At 43.3% G+C, this 11608-nt stretch overlaps 1 protein-coding gene across 2 annotated transcripts; it reads left to right on the forward strand.

Moving 5' to 3' along the window:
* Nucleotides 1-222: 222 nt before the first annotated feature.
* otpa (orthopedia homeobox a) lies at nucleotides 223-3939 on the forward strand (the record flags this gene model as incomplete). 2 transcript variants are annotated; one of them, XM_080018434.1, is made up of 3 exons in its annotated part: nucleotides 223-298; nucleotides 746-1137; nucleotides 3430-3939. In XM_080018434.1, the coding sequence occupies 3 exons, from the start codon at nucleotides 223-225 to the stop codon at nucleotides 3937-3939; spliced, it is 978 nt and encodes a 325-aa protein (XP_079874560.1). The 2 variants fall into 2 exon arrangements, with proteins under 2 accessions (XP_079874560.1, XP_079874561.1); XM_080018435.1 differs by having other exon boundaries at nucleotides 223-259.
* Between the last annotated feature and the right edge of the window lie 7669 nt (nucleotides 3940-11608).

Below are 11608 nucleotides of genomic sequence, written 5' to 3' on the forward strand. Positions count from 1 at the left end.
GATCTGGAGAAGCTCGCGGGGCTCCCTCCGGTTAAGCGCCTCCCCGTTTCTCCAAAGTACATTATAATGCAACGAACCTCCCTTTTAACCACAAACCGCATTTGCTTTCATTTAGGTTCTATATATTGCTTTAAATAGGTTAAAGTCCTAGCGAGGGGGCTTCTTTGGGGGGGGGCGGGGGGGGGGGGAAGAGCATAGCGTCTCGCGCTGGATCGGTGCGCGATGCTCTCGCACGCCGACCTCCTGGACGCTCGGCTCGGTGAGTTATCGGCACCAAACTCCGGCCTTCAACTCTACTGTAAGCTTTGGAGGCACTTCTCTCATCTACATTAGGACCGGAAAATTGTCAATGTGTGTCGTATACTGTGTTCATGTGATTGATGAGCTCGTTTATCTCGGCGGGCTGATTATTTTCTGTTACTGGCGTGATTCGATCGAAGCCGTCGAACAGAAAGCGGTGTGCGTTGAAGTGGTGGATGGTGTTCTGCATGCTTTGCGAAATGTGATTGGAAGTGAAGCTTTTTTCTACAAGCAGTGACATCTATGATCTCCTTTTTAGTCTGGTAGTTAGTGTGAATCATGCGATGGAAACATGCCTAGTGTACATTTTTTTCTTGTAGCCAAAGGATGCTGTTCCCCACTAACCACCTTGATTTTTCCTTTAAATTGGTTAAAAAAATATATATAAATAAAATAATAATAATAATAATAATAATAATAATAATAATAATAATAATCTCTCCAGGGATGAAAGATGCCGCTGCGGAGCTCCTGGGCCACAGGGAGGCTCTGAAGTGCAGGCTGGGCGGAGGGGGACCCGACCCGGGTCACTCCGGCGAGCTCGGCCCGGGTCCGGACGGCGTGGAGGGGGCGACCATGCTTCCGGGCGACGACCTCAACACCGGAGGCTCCAACGCGTCCGTCGCGCAGGTCAACAGCAAGGAGCAGGAGAAGCAGCAGGGCAACCCCAACCAGTCCGGGGGGCAGCAAACACAGAAACAGAAGCGGCACCGGACCCGCTTCACGCCGGCGCAGCTCAACGAGCTGGAGCGGAGCTTCACCAAGACGCACTACCCGGACATTTTCATGAGGGAGGAGCTGGCGCTGCGGATCGGCCTGACGGAGTCCAGGGTGCAGGTAGGATGCGCAGCATTTTAGACCCACAGTCCGATACTTAATGTTGGCGCACTTTATTTATCAGCCAGCAAAGCATTTCACACTTAGTAAACTGTCCACCCACCTTGGTGTAAAACAACATAGTCGTACAGCAACCACATAGTGACAATATAGTAACAACAAATAGAATAAATTCAAATAAACTAGGGGTGCACTTTTCACTTATTATTTCGTGAAATCTACAATTTATTCCATTTATATATAGGATAAATACAATATATTTAATCAAACCATATGTGGACTTTTCATTTGTGTGATTACTAGTGTATGTATATGCTGTATGAAGACAGGAGTATAATGGTAGTAAATAGTTTATATTTTATTACTAAACCTACAATTGCAATAAAAATGTTAAGTGAAATCGGGAGCTGGAGCTTGTTCTGTGGGCAGACGCAACTATTTTCGGCGAAATAAGTATCAGTTAACTATACAATTGTATATGAAAATAAAATAAATATACTCGTAAAATAAACACTAAAACATTCAAATTGAGGCCGAATTTTATTAATAGTTTTTTGTTTTTGACGACGAAAATAATGCAGAACATCCAACTGATTTTTAATGATACCTCCAACATGGGTTACGCTGAATCTGATTGGGGTTCTGAATCTGGTTGTTGTTTTTTATTTAACCAAACGCAGCCATCAAGACTAATTAACTGCAGTCATATAATCTAATCCTTACATGTATGGTACTTTCCGCCAAGAGTAAATAATATTTCCTTAAAATTAAAACAAAAATAACATGCCCACCATGTTGTAAAAAAAAAGAATAGTCAAGTCAAAAGTAAAAAGAGAGACATTTTATTGTCGAGGATCCGTTTAAATACCGAGGATGCTGCTTACCATGAGAGCGACAAATCACTTCAGATGATGTATTTTATGGGTAGCACAACAACCCAACATAAGATCATTTAAACACACACACACACACACACACACACACGCACACACGCACGCACACACACACACACACACGCACACACACGCCTTTACGCAGGTGAGGTTGCGGTGCCTTGCCCAAGGGCACAATGTAGATCCTACATCCGCACACAATATAAAATCCGATCCAAAAAAACATCCAAATACACAATTAAGCATTAAATCGGAAAGTGTAATTGTGAATAGTCTACACAGATCAAAATACTGTGGTGAATTTATTAACCCCAGTCTTCTGAGAAACATGCCTCCACAATGAAATAACTCGCAGTGTGGTCAACGCCATTCCTGGAGGCAAAGTATTGATGACGATGATGGATATTGCCTTGATTCAATTTAATATCAATATGAACAACATTAATGTATTAATATATAATGGTATATTAAAACGACAAAATAAAATGAAAAACACTGACTGTGGAAATTCAATTGAGTCGTTAACGGAGAACTAATTTCCATCCTCACCATCGTTATCGTGGCCTGGCTCCATGCGATTACAATATTGCATTGACATCAAATCAAAATGAGTGAAATGACGTCCATCCACATTTTAAACATGCGATTTTAAATAAAACAGAGCCAGGTCTTCGTTATGCCCCTGTCAGAGAGGGACGTCTTAATGGCGGCTACGGGGCGATGGTGCACTCGATCACATGGAGGGAGTGAGGAATTGTATTTTCTTTTCTTCGGAGTGTAATGTATTTCACGGCTGGCTACACGGAGAAAGTGCGCGAGATTGGCCCCGCGTCCTTATTACCGGGCGCCACTTTCTCAACCAAATCCTCCCATTAATCATCGGGGGCCGGGCCACCACGCCCGACACACACACACACACACACGCACACACACACACACGCACACACACACACACACACACACACACACACACACACACACACACACACACACACACACACACACACACACACACTCAAGCACCGTGTGGAGATAACATCATCTATTTGCCAATGTAGCAGCCTCTATTTATACCTGTTAAAAATATATTTTTTACAATTGAAGAATGTAAATCGGAAAAAAATGTACAAAAAAAAACAGGATTTTGCGTGGCGGAAAACGGTGGGATTTGCAGTAGGGTAGACGGTTTTTCATTAATAATTTTCTATTGTTTTAACAAACTTAGATGTATATAGGTTTTATTTATAAACCATTTAAATTGTCCTATTATATCGAAAAACCTTAGTATTTTTTTCCCCACAGTTTTTCAACGATGCGGCATTTTATCACGCCACTAAAATAGTCAAATAAAGGGACTAGTGCTTTTCTGTTTTCCTCACACAATCCCTGTGTTTTCCAGGTGTGGTTCCAGAACCGTCGGGCCAAGTGGAAGAAGCGCAAGAAGACCACCAACGTGTTCCGCGCTCCGGGCACGCTGCTGCCGACCCACCACGGCCTGCCGCAGTTCGCGGCGGCGGCGGCCATGGGCGACAGCCTGTGCTCCTTCCACGCCAACGACACCCGCTGGGCCAGCCCCGGGATGCCCGGGGTGTCCCAGCTCCAGCTGCCGCCCTCCCTGGGCCGCCAGCAGGCCATGGCGCAGTCCCTGTCTCAGTGCAGCCTGGGCGCCGGGCCGCCCGCCAACTCCATGGGCCTGTCCAACATGTCGGCGAACGGCTCCGGGCTCCAGTCGCACCTCTACCAGCCGACCTTCCCCGGCATGGTGCCCTCCTCCCTCTCCGGCCCGAACAACGTGACGGGGTCGTCCCAGCTCTGTACTTCCCCGGACAGTGACGTCTGGCGAGGGACCAGCATCGCGTCGCTGCGCCGCAAAGCGCTGGAGCACACAGTGTCCATGAGCTTCACCTAAAGGGCTCCAGCGCCTCCGTTTGTACCCTGAGAGGAAGGAGGGGGGTGGGGGTGGGGGGACCCCGAACGGGAGACTTGGGTGATCGTGTTCCAAGACGCAGAGAAACAAGACCATGCATCTTTTTAGTTTCCTCTCCGAAAGACAAAGAGCGGCCATCACAAGACCCAAGAAAAAACTGCTCTCACACCCAGGAGGTCAAGGGGCCCTCCCGCAAACACAGACAGAGCTGGGATGTAAAAGGCCTGGATTGATTGTTTCGCATGTAGCCAACGACCATCACGCTATTTATTCATCTTTTTTTTTTTTTTTTTTAATATTCATTTTATTTATTGATTACTATTTTTTTTTCTATTATATACATTTCGGCCACGCTGCCTGGTGGCCGTTAGGACCGCTAGGGAAATTCTGTCGATTTTGTTTGTATTCTATTTTTTATTTTTTTTATTTTTTGCATTTTGTCATTTTTTTTTAAATTATGTGTCGATATGTAAAGAAAACAAACGAGGATTTTTTTTTTTGTTTTTAACGTCACCTGCAGCATGAGACCGCGACGGCCCGAAGGCAGGAAGCAGCGCACGCAAGGGACACAAGGGACTCGAGATGGTTTATTTATTTATTTATTTATTTATTTATTTATTTTCTAATTATTTGGGGGAAAATATCGTTATTATTATTATTTATTATTATTATTATTTTTTTGTGAGAATATACAATATTTATCGTGTGTGTGTGTGTGTGTGTGTGTGTGTGTGTGTGTGTGTGTGTGTGTGTGTGTGTGTGTGAGAGAGCGAGCGAGAGAGAGTTGAAAACGCGAGAATGATTTCACAATTATCATGCCGACGGGACACACACCTGACTGCATGTGCTGGCCAAGGCGAAACACACACCCAAGGGAAAAGCATAATAAATGATGGGATGGAAATGGACTTTAATCTGTGATAGCCAATAGGATGTTTTGTGTAGCGGACGCATCCCTGCTCCCATTGGGTCAGTTTGTGATAAAACCCTACGTTCTAAATTTATCGTCTGTGCTTATTCTTGAGTATATACATTTCTTAAATGTTTGAACAAAAAACCCCATCTCGTTTCATGGACATGTTTATATCAATTAATGTAAATGATGATGAAATAAAAATCATTTTCAATTATGTCACACCGCGAATCATCTTTTTTTTTTTTTCTTCCTTGGGACATATGTGGACAGAATAAAAAAAGAAAAATAAAGAGCTTCCACTGTAGTTGAAGCAAAGGAGGAGGAGGTCAGCAAGAAAGCACATGGGCTAATGGCAAAATGGGGGACAGAGGACTGGGCTCCAAGGCACAGCCATCTCCATAATATTATTGGCCAAGAGCCCCATATTCTTCACAAGTGCATGTACGACCCATTTTGGGTCAAGCCAATCCCCAGGCCAATTTCTTGTTTACACTTCTATCATTTTATTCACTTCAATAAACATCCAACGTTTTATTGCTTAAGTCCTAGACGTTTCATTCTAAACTTCATATTAGAGTGAATTGTTATGATTATTATGTTGCATGCACTGCAGGACTGAGCCCCTTGCAGAATGCAGGTCTGCAGACCAGTCTGTATGTCACTGTCTTACAGGACACAATGTGAAAGTTAAACATAATAGCATAAACTAAAATTCATTGTTTGGGGTGGCTGAAGGTCAAGTAGCTTATGAAAGCCACATTTTCTTTCCATTTTCTAAAGTGGCTCAGATTAAGACTTCCAAATGTACATGAGCTGCATGATTTAAGATTGAAGTCATTGGCCAATTTCAGTTAGTGATATGTATTACTGCACAGTAATACACATCACGAACACGCAGACTTGTTATCTGCTGAGATATTATATTCTTCAAAGAGGCCGTCACACATTAGGAATCAAAGACATTATGATTTTTCCAATTACATTTGTGGAGGAATGGTGCAGTAGTGAGTATGATGAATCCCTGTAGATCAGGAGCCTTTGCGAGTGACCTCCTGTGCCACATCACTGCTTGTAAGATGCTGGAACAGGACGATGAATTAGCAATTAGGAAACTAAATTGTGTTGTATTTTATTTAGCGTAACATACTTACGTGTAGAACAATTCATAGCGGGCTCCTTCTTAACAATTAGTAGGATACAATAAAAAAAAAAAAATCCTGTCTACATTCGCCTTCACCCACTAACCTCAAATATAAGCTTAAGCTGAGCCAAAAAGAAAGGTCTGATTTACTCAGCATTTTCTCCACGGCAGGCAAGAGGATATGATCAAACACATGAATAATGCTTGGGTAAAATCACACAGCGGTAAGCGCGATCGTAAATACGTTTTTCCCTCTCAATCCAGAAATGGACTGTATTTTTCATTAGGATCTAATAATGATATCGAGCGGCATTAGCAGAAAGCGAGATCGGCATCGATAACACAAATATCATTCTGTCTGGAGGGGATGCCATGAATCGCAGGCTGACTCAGGAAGCTTTCATGTCAAAGTGTTGTTGTTACATAAGCAATATTAGCAAGATTTGACAAGGAGTCGCTTATGTATATGCACGCGGTGAGGCAACCTACCTATGATGTAAGAAAAGTGATCCCCCATGTCCCTCTTGGCCCTTTTGACCAGTTGACAACAGAAATAATGCTCAGCTGCTGTAACCTGTTGATGTGGGAGGTGAAACCTGCACCAGTAGCGTTGAAAAGGCCACAGTAAGGGAGCATCTCAGCACAGAGGACTGGGATAAGACTGAATGGCTGTCTAACCTTCATACAAATACTCCACACTGTATGTGTTTTTTGTTGTCAATAAGAACTGATAGCAGAGCACCTCATACCAATTCATATGGCTATGTCAATAGATAGGATTCACAGTCCCCCATGGTTTGCAGGGTGGGCGTCGATGAGGGCATACCGTATGACTTGCTTCCAGGGTTTCTCTCGTTCTTCCCTCTCTTCTTGGTATGCAGTGACATTTCCATTTGTTAGATCTCTTACATACTGCAGATGATACAACCTCGTTGTACCCTAAAGACAAGGTAGGTATCAGAAGGTAGCTGTGCCCATCTACCTACCGATAATACCTCCATTATATCCATTATTTCTGTCATCAATTGGAGGATCCTACCGAACATGTTCCACTCAAACTGTTCGTGTCAATTGTAGCCGAGTTCTACAGATTCATCTTTAAAAAATTTGCAACATTACCCGTCATTTCGCAATGCCTGTGCCTCCTTAGGAAAGCCTGAATATGATCTGAATTGAACAATAGTACTTGAACAACACAATAAGGGACAAAGATTTCTGTTCACCTCTTTGATTTGTACATTTTGGTAACTCCACCAACTACCACAGCTGCCATGAGCCTTAGGTCCGCTTCACACCAAATACAACAAACGACAAGAACAAACTGGAAGTATATTCACCCCTTTATTGCAACTAGGCACAAAACTAGTAAATATGTCATAATAATGTTGTTATTAAGGTTAACCTTGGATGTCACCATATTCACTATCAATAAATCTATTTTTATAGAAGTGCATTGTGTGCATTAATTTTATTTTTAATTGCACTTTGCAAACACTATATAAAGGGAGTTTTAAACTCTCACTGATGTAAAATGGTTAATGTCCAGCTGATCGAACTACTCGCTGTTGTACTGGAAAAACGAGCTCTCTCCCACTTTCCCCGACATACTGTATTTTGTATGCAAAACTCAGACGCATTTCTTCTGGCGGCCACTCGGCGGACGATCTGATTGTCGGATGTGGCAACGCATTCGATGTGAAGCTAGCTTTCATCAGCAAATCACAAGTCAAACATCATTTAAGATTTGAACCACTGATTTCGTAAAATGAATAGTGTATTAATCCGCTACGCTTTTTGACGAAAGTGCATTAAGGGCTAAATCCCCAATTTAAAAATATGTTTTAAATCTACACAGCAATAAAATGCCAACTGCCCTTGCTTTGCTTTGACTAAGTGGACGTGTATGCTTACAGTCCACTCAAATTGGACCCAGTTTTAGACTGGGAACCGTGAGTTGAGGGCCACTGTTCCGGTGCGTCCATCCCATATATTGTTTAACTGTGACCGTAGCGTGTCAGCGCAAATTAAACCCTACGTTTTCCTTATGAACTGCTCATTTAGACTGCAAATACATTTCAAAATATTTCCAGAGTGCCAGTAAAAACAGTCATTTTCAAAGCTTTTATCTCAGACTTAGGCCTGCCGCCATAAAAGCCTCATCAAGAATGTGTTTGTAATCACAAAGAAAAATGATGGGGAAGCAAAGAGGGGGGTGGGGGGGGGGGGGTGGATATTTTTGTAGTCCAGCAACAGATGCAAGATAATATTTCATAAATGTAATAATTTGTTTCACTATCACGCAGGTTAATTAGTTTGTGGAAACGGGTAACCTATTTTTCATTGGGTAATTTGTCACACATTGACGAGGCAGCCAATCAGTGACCCTGCTGCTGGTGGGATCATTTCTCCCAGAATGCTGTGCAACGAGTGTCACCAAACATAAATAAATAAATAAATAAATAAATGGGGAGCCAGCCAATGTTTACCTCCTATTTATTTCACACAAATAAATGAAATCAGTCAATAAAGCATCCAAGGGTGAATATGGCTCTCTCCTCTCTCCCTCTCTCTCTCTCTCTCTCTCCCTCTGATTATGAATGAGGTCTCTTTCATTTTCCCCGTGTGTAGGTGTGTGAAAGTGGGTTTCTGGGCATTTTCATATGTTTATGTGTGTGTGTGTGTGTGTGTGTTTGTCATCGTCTGCATACAATGTGTCTATGTGTATGGGACACACAAAGAGAGAGACGGAGAGAAGGAACGGGGAGAGGTACACGTGGCACACGCATGTGGATATGGAGAAATATATACAGTATATGCAGGTATATACATTCACATTTGTATTTGTAAGTGGAGACCGCATTCCTGAGCAAATGTGTACATATATATATATATGTAGGAAAATTCTTCACTGCATGACAAATGAAAATAACTATTCAGGGTTATCACATTGGATGAATGATAGTGAACAGAAATTATGAAATTATGACAAAATAACACAGCTATGGGGAATTGGTCATTAATATTGAGTGGTAACATGGAGGTGGTACTACTAGTGCCATACAAAGAAAGAAAGAAAGAAAGAAGAAGAAGGAGGAGGAGGAGGAGGAGAAGAAGAAGAAGAAGAAGAAGAAGAAGAAGAAGAAGAAGAAGAAGGAGGAGGAGGAGGAGGAGGAGAAGAAGAAGAAGAAGAAGAAGAAGAAGAAGAAGAAGAAGAAGAAGAAGAAGAAGAAGAAGAAGAAGAAGAAGAAGTAGGGTCTATCCGACACATTTACTTGCTATAGCAGTGGCATTCGCCCCCTAGTGGCGCGCGGGGGAAGTGCAAGCGGGGGCAGCGAAAATGAGAGATTTTAAACAAGACAAAAGAAAGCAGGTCTTTAATATACATGTGTGTTTGATGGCGGTACAACATTGGGGGAAGGTGCACTGTGGATATTGTTAGATGGGGAGGGACGGGGGAGAGGTATCCTATAGGGAGGGGGCTTTAGCACAAAAAAAGTTTGAATATCACAGTTCTAGAACATCTTAGCATATGATTCCAATAGCCATACTTGTTTAAATCAATCATAGTGAGTTACAGTAAGTTAAATGGAGTTGGTGCACACCAACTGCACGGATACAGAATTCTGGTCCCTTTTCGGGTTTGCCAAGGTACTGTATGTAGGCTGTTGTATGTACACATAACCCACACAAACCTATGAGTTATGGAAGCCAAATCTAATGCGTTTTGACAGGCGAGAGTCTGGGAGTGTCTTGGTGATTGTTGTTCCAGATGGCGGTAAGAAATTCCATCTGAAGGTTTTATTAATTTGGGTTTAAATCAAGAGCGCATACACCTCCCCTCGCAGCGGCGAGTCGTCGGTGTTGTCTGACTGACATTTGCGGTGCGCCGTCATCTGTCATTGTTTAAAAATGTCTTAATTGTATTACATGCAAATGAAGAGATTTGATTCTTGCCTATTATCTATTCATAAGAGAAAATGAACAGAACATTAGTGGGTCACCGAGTCAGGGTAGGGAAAGAAAGCAAAGGAGGGAGAGATAGAGACTGTCAATTAGACGACCAGTCAGTCGGTCAGACGGAGAGAGAGAGACAAATGGAGTCTACGGTACATAGCAGACACGTGCCGTATTATAGTCAGCACAATAAATATCCCATAGATTGTGAGATTGCAATAGAGCAATTCAAATCCCAATATCCATAATCCATAGCCAATGAAAGAGAGGACAGGGAGAGAGTCAAACAGAGGCTGGGTGTGTGTGTGTGTGTGTGTGTGTGTGTGTGTGTGTGTGTGTGTGTGTGTGTGTGTATGTGTGTGTGTCAGTGTTTGCATGTATCTAATAGGCCAGCCTTGATAATTAACCTATCATGGCTGAAACACAGCAATTACAGTCACAGTCATGTGACAAATCAAAGTGACAGACAGTGGACAGTGGCGGTGAATGATCCCTCATCGCGTTTTTAAAGGTGAGTCGGACCAAACCACCACCCTCTGGAGACGTGGCATCCTTATTCTGATCCTACATCGCCTTGACAGCAAGACATCCTAGGCCCTCTTTGGTGCCTCGACGTCCCTCCACGCGAGCTCCAAAACCAAGTACCGGCGTCTTTCAGATCTCAGGGGTTTACCTGGTCTTCAGATGAGATAGAGCCACCGGGTTGTATCAGCCATGGTCTGGTTGGTCTTTAAGGTCTGAAGATGTTTTTCCATCACACAGTGTCGGTGCTGGGTTTCTGGTATAAACATTGGGACTGGGATGACCCGCTTCTTCATCGAGATCCTCTTGAGGCCGGTGACAATTGGGAGAAAGTGTTCCATGCATCGACATCACCAGAAGCTACCTCCCTGCAGATATCGACCAGTTGAGCATCACTAGAGCGAGGTAAACATAATTCTGTGACACATCGAAGAAGGACCATGGGTCTGTTTTAGACCTGAGAACAGAAGATAGTCATGATAAGATGACCTGTGGTCCCTCACGGCCAGATCCTCAGGTTCCTCATGGAGTCACGTTCAGTTACGCCTCAGTCAGGCTACGCCTCAGTCAGGTTCTTCCAGCAACTCCAGCGAGTTGCTGGAAGAACATCTTTAGACTTTTCTAAATACGAACCAGACTATCCAGGAAACGGACTCCACAACTGTTGTTGCTGCAATCAGTGCTGTGCCGCTAGAAGGTCTGTGTATAGCACCGCAGTAGCAGATGACTTAACAGACCTGGTGTTGTGGAGATCCAGAGAAGAACCAGGCAGACACCATTAAAAGGGTTATGCTGCAGGGCCTTCTAGAGCGTAAGACGTTCAAGATTCAATTCAAGATTCAAGAGGTTTATTCGTCACATACATATACATACTTTCATATATGCAGTGAAATGTAATGCAACGCACCCGGTGATTACACACAGGTGGGGCCAAAGACAGCTGTGCCTCTTACAAGGTCCAGACAAGTGGCCAACAAGGCAATCATTCTGAGGAGGAGATATCCTTAACCGCTGTGGTGTCACCGTAGTTGCTGGTCTCCATGTCCCCGATGGTGAGTCAGTGCTTTCCAAATGAAACCGTGTTCCCTGAAAGCTGGTAAGCCTGTCGCTGCCAATGG

This window comes from Zeus faber (assembly GCF_960531495.2).
Source record: "Zeus faber genome assembly, chromosome: 17".
Classification (NCBI taxonomy): Eukaryota; Metazoa; Chordata; class Actinopteri; order Zeiformes; family Zeidae; genus Zeus; species Zeus faber.